This window comes from Panulirus ornatus, chromosome 23 (genome assembly GCF_036320965.1).
Source record: "Panulirus ornatus isolate Po-2019 chromosome 23, ASM3632096v1, whole genome shotgun sequence".
NCBI lineage: Eukaryota > Metazoa > Arthropoda > Malacostraca > Decapoda > Palinuridae > Panulirus > Panulirus ornatus.
This window is the reverse complement of record NC_092246.1, coordinates 21,466,394-21,481,948: the sequence shown is the minus strand read 5'-3', so window position 1 is coordinate 21,481,948 and position 15,555 is coordinate 21,466,394. Positions and strand designations below refer to the sequence as shown.

The 15,555-nt window shown below is 39.7% G+C and overlaps 1 protein-coding gene across 12 annotated transcripts in view; it reads right to left on the bottom strand.

Annotated features, from left to right (window-relative positions):
* Positions 1 to 15,555, bottom strand: part of LOC139756880 (uncharacterized) — a 127,304-nt gene that overhangs the window by 11,655 nt on the left and 100,094 nt on the right. For all 12 annotated transcript variants that reach the window (XM_071676741.1, XM_071676743.1, XM_071676744.1 and 9 more), the window contains 5 exons: positions 9,093 to 9,319; positions 8,292 to 8,423; positions 7,869 to 8,120; positions 5,286 to 5,591; positions 124 to 914 (listed from right to left, as the gene is read on the bottom strand). In XM_071676741.1, the coding sequence (XP_071532842.1) occupies positions 124 to 914; positions 5,286 to 5,591; positions 7,869 to 8,120; positions 8,292 to 8,423; positions 9,093 to 9,319 (1,708 nt within the window). The remainder of the gene's footprint in view (positions 1 to 123; positions 915 to 5,285; positions 5,592 to 7,868; positions 8,121 to 8,291; positions 8,424 to 9,092; positions 9,320 to 15,555) is intronic.

Below are 15,555 nucleotides of genomic sequence, written 5' to 3'. Positions count from 1 at the left end.
GTCTATCATTGCTATCTGATAAATGTCATAAATATTGCATAGTATATAAAGCTCAGATAAAGATGAAGAAAGTTTGTAGTTATGGTTAAATCTTATTTATAAAAAGATGTAAATTTTACCCACCAGTTTAACATTACTGGCAACTGCAGACGATGTTTCAATTGCCAGAGATGACACTGTAGTTGCAGCAGATGTTAAGACACCAATAATGCTGATAATTATATAAGTCAGTAAAGTCCATAGTCCAGACACCAGTTGCCACCCTAGAGACCAAAGAGAGCTTATAAGCCAAAGGATGAATGTCGCAGTGGTTGAAAGGGCTTCTGTTACATTCAACACAAGCCACAGCCAGCTACTCCTCAGCCAGTTTCCAGAAGCTTGAATAATTTCTTCAAGGCTCTCATATCCTTGTGATATCCATTCCCTTGGAGAAAAGCTTGAAACCCACGTGATAACACTCCAAGACTGAGTTTCAGCATTCACAGTTTGTGTTTCTTCTGTCGTTTCATTGTTGGCAATAATGGGTAGGATGATGCCAGATATATAAGAGACAGATACAGAGATGAAATTCAAGATTGCCAAAGCAAGGTATTGTAAGTATTCCAACATCAGGTAAATATACTTCAACATGTATGCTAAGCAACTGTCTACCACGGACCCAAGCCATGAAAACATGCCTAGAAGTGTAACCCACACAGAGGTAAGACCTGAGGAGCAAGCAGATGCAAACCATGAGCCCATGCCTAGCATAGATTCCCAGATAAAAATGATGCCAAAGGAGATGCTATGGATCACCCAGTGGGTCAGGTCAGATGCAGAGGTCAAAATAAAAGGCAAGAAAGAAGCTCCATCAGTTTCTGTGGGGTCAGTAGTATCATCTGTCTTGGCACGAGACTGCAACAGCCACCAGTAAGCTGTTAGTAAAGAAAATCTGAATTAGCTTGTCATTCTTCTGATAACATGAATCAAGATTTTTCTTCATATATAAACAGACACACTGAACAGAGACTCAGTTTTCTTTTAAAATAAGAAAAATTTTAAAACATCTTAAAATCTGGTGTTTATTGAGTCCTCATGCCTACTATAAAAATCACTATGTAAAAAATATCAAGTTTTTGGTTACAACAACTGTTGATTTCTTGTCACTACAAAACCCAATTCTAAACAGTAAACATATCATGTTATCAGTGAATGCCTATTAAAATTACAGAGGGTTATGTTAATCCTTGGATAGATTCACAAATAATTTTCTCAATTTTTTAATATGAAAAGTACATTCAAGAACAGATTTTCAGTATTCCAAAAGTCCCTAACCTAAAAATTAGTAATCTACGAACTGGCTAGAGTATTTCATCATGCAGTGTCTAGCTCATGCATCTACAAATAACTTGTCTACTTTTTTGTTTGTAGTGTACTTTTTTTTTTTGTATGTAGTAGCTTTGAATATCAAATTACTGCTAACAACCAATGCATGCAAAAGACAAACAAGAAAGAATAAGTCCATTCCCAACTCTATCAAGCACTTACAGTATTAGACATTATCAAATATTTTGCACAGAAAAAAATCTTACAACTGAGAAAAGGGATCAATTGACCTTTTAGACTTTACAAGCAGATAGAGCACAATACGAACAGACAAAAATAGATTTTTTTTGTTAAAAAGCGAAAGTTCTTAAGGAAACACGGATCTGTTGCCAACTTCTGAAACATTAGCTGACAAATTTTGGTTGTGTTGGGCCTGTGGGTTGTAGTAACCTGAAAACAATAAGTTACAAATCTGACTGTCAACAAGTTACTTATATGAGTATCACAACTAAATGTTTATTTTCAAATTAATCTATATACATTGCCTGGATGACTGCATACAGCTTTTTAGGTCAACTACACAGATCCTCATTTGTACTTTGTGAAAAAATGAATAATAGCTTTCACATTACTGCAAATGTTTCTTAATTTCCCCTACACACTTGGCGAAGTAATGTGCATAAGTGAGATTAATCTACACACTTACACCTTTACCCTTACACATACACTCATACCACCAATGTTCATCAACAATAACACCTTCCTCAAAATCCATCACGTAACACCAACACTCATCAACAATAATAACTTCTTCAACATCTATTAGGAACTGCCTCTTACCCTTAACAATTCTTTTTGAATATATATTATGCTGTCAATGGACTGAAACAGGGTATGTAAAGCATCTGGGGTAAACCATGGAAACGTCTGTGGGGCCTGGATGTGGAGAGGGAGCTGTGGTTTCGGTGCATTACACATGACAGCTAGAGACTGAGTGTGAACAATGTGGCCTTTTTTGTCTGTTTTCCTGGCACTACCTCGCTCAAGCAGGGGGTAGTAATGCTGTTTTCCAGTGGGTCAGGGTAGCAACAAGAATATATGAAGGCAGCCAAGTATGAATATGTACATGTGTATGCATATGTTGATATGTGTATGTATGTATATGTGCATATGTGGGCACTGATGTATATATACGTGTATATGAGTGGATGGGCTATTCTTCATCTGTTTCCTGGCACTACCTCACTGATGCTGGAAACAGCAATTATGTATGTATGTATAATGTTGAAAATTAATCCAGATGTGCTAATAAAACATTTACCATAAGAATGACACATCATCTTGGTCATTAAACACATACTAGAAATGATGTGGTATGTATGCAATATAGATAAAAAAAAAAAATGCACAGAAGAGTTGTTGCACTACTGCAGACTATGGATCAAAAGCAACTAAAAACTTGGGAACTTCTAAAGATAAAATTGTGACTGAATAGCAATGGACAAAATTAACAATCAAAGGCTAAAAATGAACCAAGACTGAATCATATATATGAAAATTAATCATCATAGGAGAAACATTATGGCAAGCACTGATTCATAAAACAAGAACTGCATGCAACCGAATATTCTGCAATTTCTTAGACAGTGGACAATTGAAAACTACTGCCACACTATGTTGCACAACTGAAAAATTTTGCAAATCAGTTCAATGGTTTTTAATATAGATACAAGGTTAATGACCAATGGCCCCTAATAATATATCAAATGATGCCCTTACAATTTCCTTATCTAAAGAAAAAACAAAAAAATCTTAAGCACATTTATGTACACACAGTCAGGAAAAACTGTGTGCATAAAAAAAGACTGATGGAAAAACTGATGTCAGAGTTGGAAACGCAATGCACCATATGAACTCTTACATTCGACTTCCATTCAAAACACAAGACAATGTAATGTATGAATGATAACATATATTGCATTTACTGTCCACATTTCCAACAAAATTCTATTCAGCAGGTCCTTACCTAATGCATGAGTTAATACTTATTCACATATTCAGAAAATTTGAGAAAATAGATGACTTAAGGCAAATCTCCCACCCTATCCATATTCTTGACTGATGTGCCCACTATCATATCATTCTGGATCTGTTTTCAATCTTGCCCAACTGGTTTACCTGACAACATCCTCATAAATATATCTGTTTTAATGGCATCTCCCCCTTAAACATTAAACAGCTCATTCTAAACATATATACTTACACCTTAACTAAGCTGACAGGAATAACTTATGAAAAGTCTTTTCTGACTTTCCTTTGGTAAATTACTGTCTCTTATGAGGAGATGCTTCTGTCTCTGCCAAATGCTTAGCATAGGTTATCATAGCAAGGGCAGAAGACTTTATTGCCTCTTCCTCAAAGAAAACCTCTTCTTCCAACAATAATTCAGTTGTTACTGTTCAGAGGCCATTCAGGCAAGGGATTAGGCATATCAGTCTCAGAAAAGCTCCCCTACCTCCAACTCCCACTCATCATTTATCACTGCCCGTAATCAATGCAAGTACATTATCCATCAGGTAAAGCGTTCCTGTATTCAGTTTAAGGTACAAGAGAGGTAGACCATGGAAAAGATGGATTGATGCAGTGCCAGAATTGATTTGGGGTAAGGGATTCCAAATCAAGCTCTAAGAAGAATAATTGGAGGTCAGATCCATTGTAAGCATTTTTGTGTAAAGAGGTAGTGTGAATGGAAACATTCTCCCTCATTTATTCAACTTAATGTTCAAAGTAAGAAAAAACTTTGAGTGTGGAAATCGCATTATACTAGCCATGATCCATGGGTGTGCATTAGTGATTTATGAGGCTGTGTGTATCTGACCCACCCAAAGGGAGAGCCGGTGGGGATAGTGAGATACATACGAAAATAAATGTGGGCAACCAAGGGCATATCAATTTGTGTTCTATTTATCTATATCTCTGACGCCAGCTCCCACCTGGAATTGCCGCTACGGGGTGGCCATAGCAACAGAGTCTCTATATCTAGTGAGCATTATTTTGTGATCTTAAAAATAAAGTTCCAAAAATCTGAAATGAGTCAGAGTTTGTCTGGTTAAAAAAGAAAAAAAAAAAAAATAAATAAATAAAAAAAATACAGTATTTAATTTATATTTTCTTATAATTTCATAATTCTGACACTTTCCTGAGAGAAAAAATATTCCATCTGGGTTCACACCTTGAATAATGATGCAATGAAACTCATCTTTATCAAAAATCAATTCCAAGAACATTCAAGTACTAAGCCATCATATATAATTTTCCGAAGGTTGCTGTTAGGTCCTTAATAATGAGTTTAATGTCAAGGATATGGAATGTTAATCTGAGGTCTAAACAAATGTTTAATGTGGTGGACTCTGTCTAACCCATTTTATTTCCATACTAGTTAGCTGTTTCCCATGTTAACATGGGAATGCTAGTTAAAAACTAAAACATGGCCTGATTTGCTTACATTAACACTGAAAATACTTTTCAAATAACTTGTCAGGAAAACAGGAAGATGGTAATTTACATGATAGCCAAACTCTCATGTCCAATGTTCTAATTGCTGCTGTTAGGTCTCTGACAAGTGAAAGTGGTGAGGTAACCATTACACAAAGTGATGAGGTAACCAGCGTGGAGCCAATATGTTTGGGAAAGATTCCGCAGATATTGCCTGAGAATTTAAAATGACATACATGAAATGCACAGAAAAAAATCCTAAATCTGATGTACCATTTACCACATCCAAAGCAAGGCAGCACAAGTAGACTCTTCCCTAAGCACAGTTCATTCTAATTTCAATCTTTAACAACCAAAGCCAATTTATATATTCCTAAAGAGAGCCACACCTGAACCAAAACACATGCACACACAAAATTCATGCAGATGTTAAAAATCTAAGATCTTGACTACCAAATAACTTCAGGAAATTCACAAATACTTACCAACAAGGGCCAATAGCAGCAAAATGAAAAGAAGTGGTATCCAAAGGAGGATTGGATTCTTCTTCACACGATCCTTTATTGACTCGAAGAATTCTGTAGTTACTGTTGTCATTTTCCGTCTGGTGGTGTTAATGGTCGATAGAATGGAATATCTTGCAGTCTTTTCTGATGTCGAAGACACATCAGATGAATCAGAAGCGGTAGAAGTTACTGCTCTGGCAGCCATCATAACAAAGGATGTGGTAATCAAAGTTGTAATTCGAGTAATGTTCTGCCAAGTCTTCTTGGTCCATGATACAACTGTACCTGAAAAGTCGAACTTGAATGTCATGCCACATAACCAGAAATGCATGGAATAACTACATGTGTGAATGTTGAAAGGTATGGTAAAACCTATACTTAAATAAGGAAATAAAGCATGGCTATGGAATATTCTATTATGATCAGCTACTACTAATGAATCTAATGAATGCAAATACAAATATCTACATTAATAGTATGAAACAGACAAGTGACAATGCAGTCTATTTGGTAGCTGGATTCACCAAGTTGAAATTGAAGAAAACTTCTTTGTCTTAATTGTTTCACAAATATTCTCATTTTGAGCTACCAACCATATGTATATATACATTTCTAACACTATACACAGACCCACTATGGCTGCTTTCACTAATAAACGATTTCAGAAAATGAATGCTGCCTTTACAAAGCATTCCCAACTATTATTCTCAAAAATCTGGGGTTAATTTCACTTATTTTTCCCAGTGTCCTTAAAGTCTTTTTTTATTTATTTATTTATTTATTTTTTTTTTTTTTGCTTTGTCGCTGTCTCCCGCGTTTGCGAGGTAGCGCAAGGAAACAGACGAAAGAAATGGCCCAACCCCCCCATACACATGTATATACATACGTCCACACACGCAAAATATACATACCTACACAGCTTTCCATGGTTTACCCCAGACGCTTCACATGCCCCGCTTTAATCCACTGACAGCACGTCAACCCCGGTATACCACATCACTCCAATTCACTCTATTCCTTGCCCTCCTTTCACCCTCCTGCATGTTCAGGCCCCAATCACACAAAATCTTTTTCACTCCATCTTTCCATCTCCAATTTGGTCTCCCTCTTCTCCTCGTTCCCTCCACCTCCGACACATATATCATCTTGGTCAATCTTTCCTCACTCATTCTCTCCATGTGCCCAAACCATTTCAAAACACCCTCTTCTGCTCTCTCAACCACGCTCTTTTTATTTCCACACATCTCTCTTACCCTTATGTTACTTACTCGATCAAACCACCTCACACCACACATTGTCCTCAAACATCTCATTTCCAGCACATCCATCCTCCTGCGCACAACTCTATCCATAGCCCACGCCTCGCAACCATACAACATTGTTGGAACCACTATTCCTTCAAACATACTCATTTTTGCTTTCCGAGATAATGTTCTCGACTTCCACACATTCTTCAAGGCTCCCAGAATTTTCGCCCCCTCCCCCACCCTATGATCCACTTCCGCTTCCATGGTTCCATCCGCTGCCAGATCCACTCCCAGATATCTAAAACACTTCACTTCCTCCAGTTTTTCTCCATTCAAACTCACCTCCCAATTGACTTGACCCTCAACCCTACTGTACCTAATAACCTTGCTCTTATTCACATTTACTCTTAACTTTCTCCTTTCACACACTTTACCAAACTCAGTCACCAGCTTCTGCAGTTTCTCACATGAATCAGCCACCAGCGCTGTATCATCAGCGAACAACAACTGACTCACTTCCCAAGCTCTCTCATCCACAACAGACTTCATACTTGCCCCTCTTTCCAAAACTCTTGCATTCACCTCCCTAACAACCCCATCCATAAACAAATTAAACAACCATGGAGACATCACACACCCCTGCCGCAAACCTATATTCACTGAGAACCAATCACTTTCCTCTCTTCCTACACGTACACATGCCTTACATCCTCGATAAAAACTTTTCACTGCTTCTAACAACTTGCCTCCCACACCATATATTCTTAATACCTTCCACAGAGCATCTCTATCAACTCTATCATATGCCTTCTCCAGATCCATAAATGCTACATTTATATTTCTTCTTTTTCATAACAGTGGGGAGGTTTTGATGTATACATAAGTGTTGCAGAGTAGGAAAGGGACTGGAAAAAAAACCCCAAAAAACAATGGATTTCCAAAGAAATATGGGTCTCTGCAACATTCTTACATCTTTTACAATTCTAAACAAATCTGTAACTCAACAAAGTAATAGTCATAACAGTACACTACAGATGCCTTTAATTAACAAATTCCATGACAAGATTCCAGCAAATCTACAGCATGGAAGTTTTATCAAACAAAATGCTGTGAACTACCAGTATTTTTTCACCTTCAAATGACAAGGTAAAGATTTATTCCATAAAATTATGTCCTTTAATCAATCCCCTGCATTCACAACCCTGCCATTCATCTTAAATCTATGCACAAATTTCTTTGTCAATTCAGTTTGTTGCTTGAAAGTATGGAAGAAAGGAAATATCTAAGCAGCATACTACAATTCTACATATCTTACTTTTTGGATTTTCCTCTTCTTCCACATCTTCAGCAATGGCTCCTTTGGCTAATGTGTAACCCCCTCTAGAAGTATCAACAGACAATGTTGACTTCATATGAGATCTGTTGACAGGTGTGCCAGCTCGACCAAGTGGAGTGCCACTTCTGGCTGTCAAGGGTGTAGCACGCATGGGTACTGTGGACTCAGTCCCATCATCCACATCACTTTCTGTATCTAGCCCACGATGCAAGGTTCTTGTAGTTGTAAATGCTGGAGCAAAATAAGCAAAAATATAAACACATTTTTGATGTGCAGAAAATCTTTAACTACATTATCATAATTTCTTAAGATCTAGAAAACTGTCCAATATCATATATGCAGAATATGTAGTGTACAGATACAAAAAGCTAATTACATATTTTTTTTCATACGACAACTCACAAGTAGTGGTGATGGTTCTAGTCACTGCAGAACCATTGATCTTAGGCATGACATCAATACTCCTGCTTCTGCTTGATCTCGTTCGTCTAGGAAACACTATCTGTTCTTGAACCTCCTCTCCATCACTGGTATCTGTAACATAAAGTAAAACCTCTGTGGATGAGTTGGCTTATGCTTCATATCTCCAAAAGCACTACTTCGTGTGTCTCTACACAATGTTCTTTAATATCATTAAACTTATCTTGTTTAAATGTAAAATATGTGAGAAACACACTTACCCCAAACTAAGTTACTTAAACATAATGTTTGTGGGCAAAATAAGAGCAGTATATGAGAAATATACTGCTAAATCTCTCTCTCTCTCTGTTCTGAGACAGCTGCAAGTGTATTGTGTTTAGTAATCATGTTCAATTCACAAAACTGCTTGAATCTTTGGTATATTTGTAACAATTACAAAGCACTTTATATAAGTGACATATTTTACCAAATTTGTAACAATTACAAAGCACTTTATATAAGTGACATATTTTACCAACATGAGACTAGATTAATTATTGTATTTAACATATGATAAAAAAATATACAAAGGTTTCATGCTTAGTGTTCCTCATTATAAACTACAAATTAAAAAAATATGAAATTAAAATGAAAACATAAAACTAACATCTTTTCTTGAAAAGTAATGCAAACAATATGAAGAGTGCATGAAGGAAATATATTAGCAAAACAAAGCATAAACATTTACTGAAAAGCATATAATAAAAAAAACATGCTAAGGAATACTAGACAGTACTAACACACCTGAGAGAGCATCCATGGGCCTCAATACGGTTCTCGTCCTAAGGTTAAGGTGGCTACTGTCAAAAGACAAGTCTGGTGCAGAGAACTCTGTTGACTGCACATAATTTGTGTCTCCAACCCTAAGACCCCGACGAGACATGTTAGGGGACCCGATCTTCCGGTCCGGGGTTACCCGATCACGGTAGGTGAGCGACTCACTATAGGTATAATCTGACTTGGGCTGCTGCCTGTTGGAAGACGATAAAAAATTTATGATCAACAAACTATATCCTATGTGTTTTAATCACAAGAAGAAGAGGGTCCATGAGCATACAATACTGTACTATTTACAGATACAGTCATGAATACCTACACTATAAACAATAACTCTTACTCCAGAAAGCTTCAAAAGTAAGTACTTACAAACCTCTAATCCCCCTGATAATACACTGTTAATGAGAGGATCATTCTCTAATCTCCCTCTGATCTCAATATGACTGTCCTGAAATCCTTAGTACCAACACATGTGTTCAGTGTTCTACCAAATTAGTTTCCTTACACAAATCAACAGCTAAAGGTAAAATAACTTCTGTAATCTTTAAGTCCAATAAATAAAAATAAATAGGCTTCTAAGAAAAGTACATTTCTATAAACCTGACTACTACTCAGGCATTCCAGTAAACTTACCTTGGCACCCTGCTGGTATAATGTCTTTCAATAATTACCCTTCACTGACTCAAGGATATAGGAAAAGGCTCAAGGAGGAACATGAAGAAACATTCATAAGGGGCTCTTTGCCTTAACATGAGTAACATGAGATGCAGCTATGAATAACCTCCATGAGTTGACCTACCATGATTTAAAATGGAAGCCCCTTCTGTAGGTATGCTTGGCCAAAACTCTGGACACATAGAGAAAATGAAAAGAACCCCATCCCAGTACATAATTTCTCTCTTAATACGGAGGTAAGATGGTGAACAGTTACTGAACAGGAAAGTACTACCTGCCTGGACATGGGGAGACTTAATGGCTGATTTGCAATGAGCCAGCACTTCAGTGCTTGTCATGTTTTGTTCCTTTCACTTAAGTAGTTCTCTTTCCTTTCTCCCTTAGCCAGATATGGGATACTGGCAGTCAATTCACAAACATGCCATCTCCCCATCTCACAAAAAACGACATCATGTAACTCACACTTGTTCTTTGTAACCCTAGATTTTCCTGCTGTGAATGTTACTCACTAACTCTGGCTGAAATGGTAGGGCTAGTGAGCACGTACTCACAAGTACTCTTTTGAATAAATGATGAGAAAGTAAATAATAGCATGAAGCTGAATGATGTATCACTTGTTCAGGTAAACAAAGTAAACAATAAAATTGTTTAAATCTATTAACATGTACCGTTAATGCCTGATACAGTATCTGGTATTACTTCAACTGAAAACTGGGAAATACTCTCATTTTCACGTATATAATACTATTCAATTTACCACTAGAAGAGGGAACTAATAACCTATCCTCTGAAAGCCTTCCTGGTTCCATTCAATTTTCACTAGCTTCGAGAGGCAGCATATATGAATATTTTCTGGCTTAATGATCTTTACCTGTTTAGAACCATCGAACCAAACAGTAATCATACATTCATGCCGCACATCTGTTACAGGCGAATCATGACAGGAAGGGTTTACTCTTTGGAGGGATGAGAGATTCCCATATCAACAAAGACTACGAGAGCTCTGGAAGAACACCCATGAGGCCATACCTGAGGTCAACAACTGAAGATACAGGTTGTAACACGATCACCAGATCCCGTGTCGGCCACCGCTCAGTCCACGTTACAGGTTAATCGTTGGGGAAACCTAATACCTTATTTCTCCTATCTTTCTCCATCACTTAAGCCATGTGTATCAAGGTGATGTACCTGAACTTAATCTGCGCAAGGTTACACCGCGAGCGAATGTTCTTTGGTGGGGATGTATCAAAGGCAGAGCAGTCTAAAGGTATCTAGATTTCCCTGCAACTGGAAGTCGAGCAAACTTGGGCTACAGGAACTTCTAGAAAGGTACTCGGGTAAATTACTTAATAAATAAACGGATGGTGATAGACAAGGAAAAGACGTAGCTAAGACGCCACTGGTAAACAAGCTTTACCATCCGGTAATGCTTGTTTACCAATGGCGTCTTAGCTACAACCAGGCCTCTCAGACCTTTCTGCGGTTTACTACTGACCCTTCATATGCTCTGGTTCAGATCAGTGACAGCACGTCGACCTCAGCAAGCCATACCGTTCTAATTCACTATCCCATGCACGCCTTCCACCCTCCTGCATGTTCAGGCCCCGGTCGCTCAAAAATCTTTTTCATTCCAACCTTCCATCTCCAATTTGGTCTCCCCATTCTCCTTGTTCCCTCCAAGGGATAGAGTGAATTGGAACGATGTGGTATATCGAGGTCGAAGTGCTGTCATGGACCGAACAACAGCATGTGAAACGTCTAGGGTAGATCATGGAAAGGTCTGTGAGGCCTGGAAGTGGATAGGGAGCTGTGGTTTCGGTGCATTACACGTGACAGTTAAGAGAATAAATGTGAACGAATGTGGCCTATTTTGTCTGCTTTCCTCGCGCTGCCTCGCTGAAGCTGGGGATTAGTGATGCTATTTCCTGTGGGACGGGGTGGCGACAGGGATGGATTAAGGCAAGCAAGTATGGATATGTTCATGTGTGTGTGTGTGTGTATATATATATATATATATATATATATATATATATATATATATATATATATATATATATATACAACACACATGAACTGAAGCTTTACTACGCTACACTACACCTGATTGTTCTCAGGCGGCCTGGTCAGGTTTGGCAGGAAACGGGTTAACCTATCTGGTCCTCAGAAGTATCGATGGTATGGCCACGACCGGTTATACGCATACAAACTTCGTTAACTTATAAGGGAATTTAGGTGCTAGCCCCTTGAGCACGACGGTACGACCACTGGATATATATAGTGGCCGAGCCCTTTTGTCAAAGTCGTCTTCGTAAGTTGCCGCAATTCTCACACTTCACACACAAAGCACTATCCTCAGACACCTCCAGATATTCTGTTTCTTTTTGGAAAGTCATATACCCGACCAGAAAGAGCAGCAGCCCCTACAGGATATAAATGGTAACCTGATCTCACTCCCAGGAGGCACCTGTAAAGGGTTCCTTGTCCCAACTCCCTACCATCATACGGTATGTACATTTAAGAATGCTCCCCCCCCCCCCCCAACCTTTTTCCACCAACCTCCACTACATGATGCTGTCCAGTGCCTACTGACAGTACATCAACCAATCCACCCCATCCAACCAGTCCATCTGCCTATACATCCCAACATAACCATCCCAAACCAATATTTCGTTCCCACATCCACGTCAGAGTTCAATTTCTCACAAGAGTTTACAAGAATCGTTCCGCATCACTTCTTCCCTCTGAAGCCACCAGGTAGTTTCTTCGATACCAATATTCATCCCACTGATCCTCAATGATACCAGCCAACTGATCTTACGAGTAACAAGTAATGGTCTAGACCCTACACTGCTTCATAATGTGGTTGCATTAACTACCTGTACGGTGCGGGGAAGGAGTCTTACACTCAGGGTAACCCTTCTCTTGTGTTAGTGTGTTAGTATTTATCTGTTTGTACGGTGCGGAGGGAGTCATACACTCGTGGAGGCCCCCCATCTCAAACTTTTTTCCATCATAGTTGTTTTTTTTCTATACCTTTTTACTCCATTCATCCATAAACATGGTTAATATAAATGTACTTCTTTCCATATTTTCTACCGTTTCTTAGTTTCCTGTTACGCTTTCTCTTTCAGCCGAGACGACGGGCAACTGAAAACCCTAATCAAAATTACCTTACTAAAACTATATACATCCCACCTCAGGTACCCAATTTATCGACCAACCCCTCGGGAAGGATGAACAGATGGCCTGACTGTGAACCGATTGCCGCAACCAGTGTTCGAACCTATGCGTTCGACCCCGGGCGGCCCGAAAACGCATCACGGTCAGCAACGCTATCCTCAGCACCAAAGAGGTCCATCTATCTATTTACCATTCAAAATCCGGATGGAAATCTCTCAAAATTTGGTGTCACGTGCTGCAACTAGATATGAGTGCCAGTGACAATTTGTCCAAGCGCGATACTCACTCCGAATTTTCAGCCTACAGTATTACATATGATTCAACTGACTGAAGAGTACATAAACATGTGAATGAGAGCCAAGCCTTACACCATGCACCTTCCCACTCTCTACGACCACGGTTGGTGTGTCCGTGTCACACAAACACACGTTCCTGGCATGCGATATATTCAAGCTACGTGATCCGGTAGGAGGGGTGAGTGAAAGTGTAGTGGCGGGAGGGTGCGCTCCCACACTGGTTCCCTTCACAGCGGTTCTATCTTCCTCACACGGAGCACCTCATTCCTCACACACTGTCCCCCTGGCCAGCACTGCCCCGTAAAAGTTCCTTCCTTCCATAAGTCAGTGTTCGTCCTGTGCTCTGCTATGGTAGTTCCTAATGATCTCAGGTCCAACCCCTAGTGGCAATACTGGCTTCGACCGTTACTGAGTCATGACATTCATTACCCGCCACAGATGGTATCTCATTAAGCCATCCACCCAGACAAATGTTACCCTCTTCTTCTTGGGGGGAGGTTTTTTTTTACACAGTTAAATGAAACATCTTTTCATTCCTACGTGCAACTGTGTGTGCATGTTGATCATAGGTCCTTAGTAGCCATCCCTCTCTATATCAGTTGCAGAGGGATGCTGTCATGGTTGAGAGCACCCGCTAGAAGTACCCTTCACAGTCAGGATCTGTAGACGCTTCTGCGAGGACTGTGGCTGCTAAACAATGTCCCTTGGGAAAGGAAACGCCAGCCCGTCTAGCCTAAGGACAACCATGCGTTTAGTGTGTCATCAGAAGGTGGACCCCACCACCATCACCACACACACAAACAAGGACTTCGTCCAGCATATCTTCTTTCACTCAAGCTTTCATCAATGACGCGAGAGCGTATCAAATAATTCCCGATCCTAAATTCACAAGAACTCCCCCCCCCCCCCCACACACACACACACATATATATATATATATATATATATATATATATATATATATATATATATATATATATGAGAAACTGAAGACCGGTAATGGAAGTGATGAGGTTTTGTGGGGAACAAGATAAATCACACGAATGTCAGCCGCATCACAGGATAACAAAGATGCTGCCAGCAACTCCGGTATATCTCTCCCATTCATCTTGGACTTTCGCTAAGACACCACTGTATAAACGAAATTCATACCATCTCACGAGAAGTGCAATACAAATTAAAAAATATACCATGGCATCACATCCCTCTGACTCAACGATCGAAACAAAGGCGGATATGAATTACAAAAGTCCTGACGGCCTTAAGATGAAACATATTTGCAGATCGTCAATGATATGTACCTTAGGCCACACCCGTGTGGTAGCCGGACACGTGTGTCAGTTCCAGTGTGGGAAGCAAGCGTGCCCACAACCCAAGGACTAAGTCACCCAAGCCGACCAGCCTTGGCCACGAATTGTTACGCAGGTGCTGTACTGCGGCATACAGCACGCCACCATCTCCACACGACTGGCCTCCACCTCAATCCACACTATGGATCTCTGGCCACCAGACTGCAATGACATATACACACACTCACACACCCGATCACTCGCGCCCTCCCTCAACACAGCTCCACAACAAGACTGCTTGCTCGCTAATCCCTCCCTCTATCTCCGCTTGCAAACAGAAAACGGGAACAAGCTGTGTCGCGTTTTACATCCCATGAATTTTAACTTTTCCATCAAGAGTTCAAATACATTTACAATAAACTCTATGATATTGCATCGCGAGAGACTAAGCTGTAAACAAACTGAATGACAAGGAAAAAATGAATGAACACAATGCACTAACCACTATTCGTCACAAGCCAGCAAATATCCGTATTCAAATTTCTCATAACTGCCAGTAGTAGTTCCACCTTTTTTCTATTTCCAAAATAATTTGCTGGACAAAACTTTCAGTTAAGTACCAGATGAAGACAACAAAATCTTCCCTGTTCAAAATTCTTTAAAATGAGAATGTCGGGCAGTATGGCAGAGTGGATTTGGAGATGGTGGAGGGTTGGGGGAGTCATGTTGATGGTGGGAAAGGCCTAGCAGGGGTATACACTGTAAAGTGGGTTAGAGTACGTAAGGGAAAAATGGCATGGAAACAGCGTTAAAATGGGCAATAAGCTGGGAGAACCTAGAGGGAATGGAACCGTGTCCTAAGGGAGAGACAACGTGTGAGGCTGGAGGATGGTCCCAGATCGGGTCATGACGAAATGGTGCGTAGCCGCGTCGCCGCCCACACGCCCCGCCCCGCCCACGCTAGCAGGGCCTTTCACCACCACTATTATG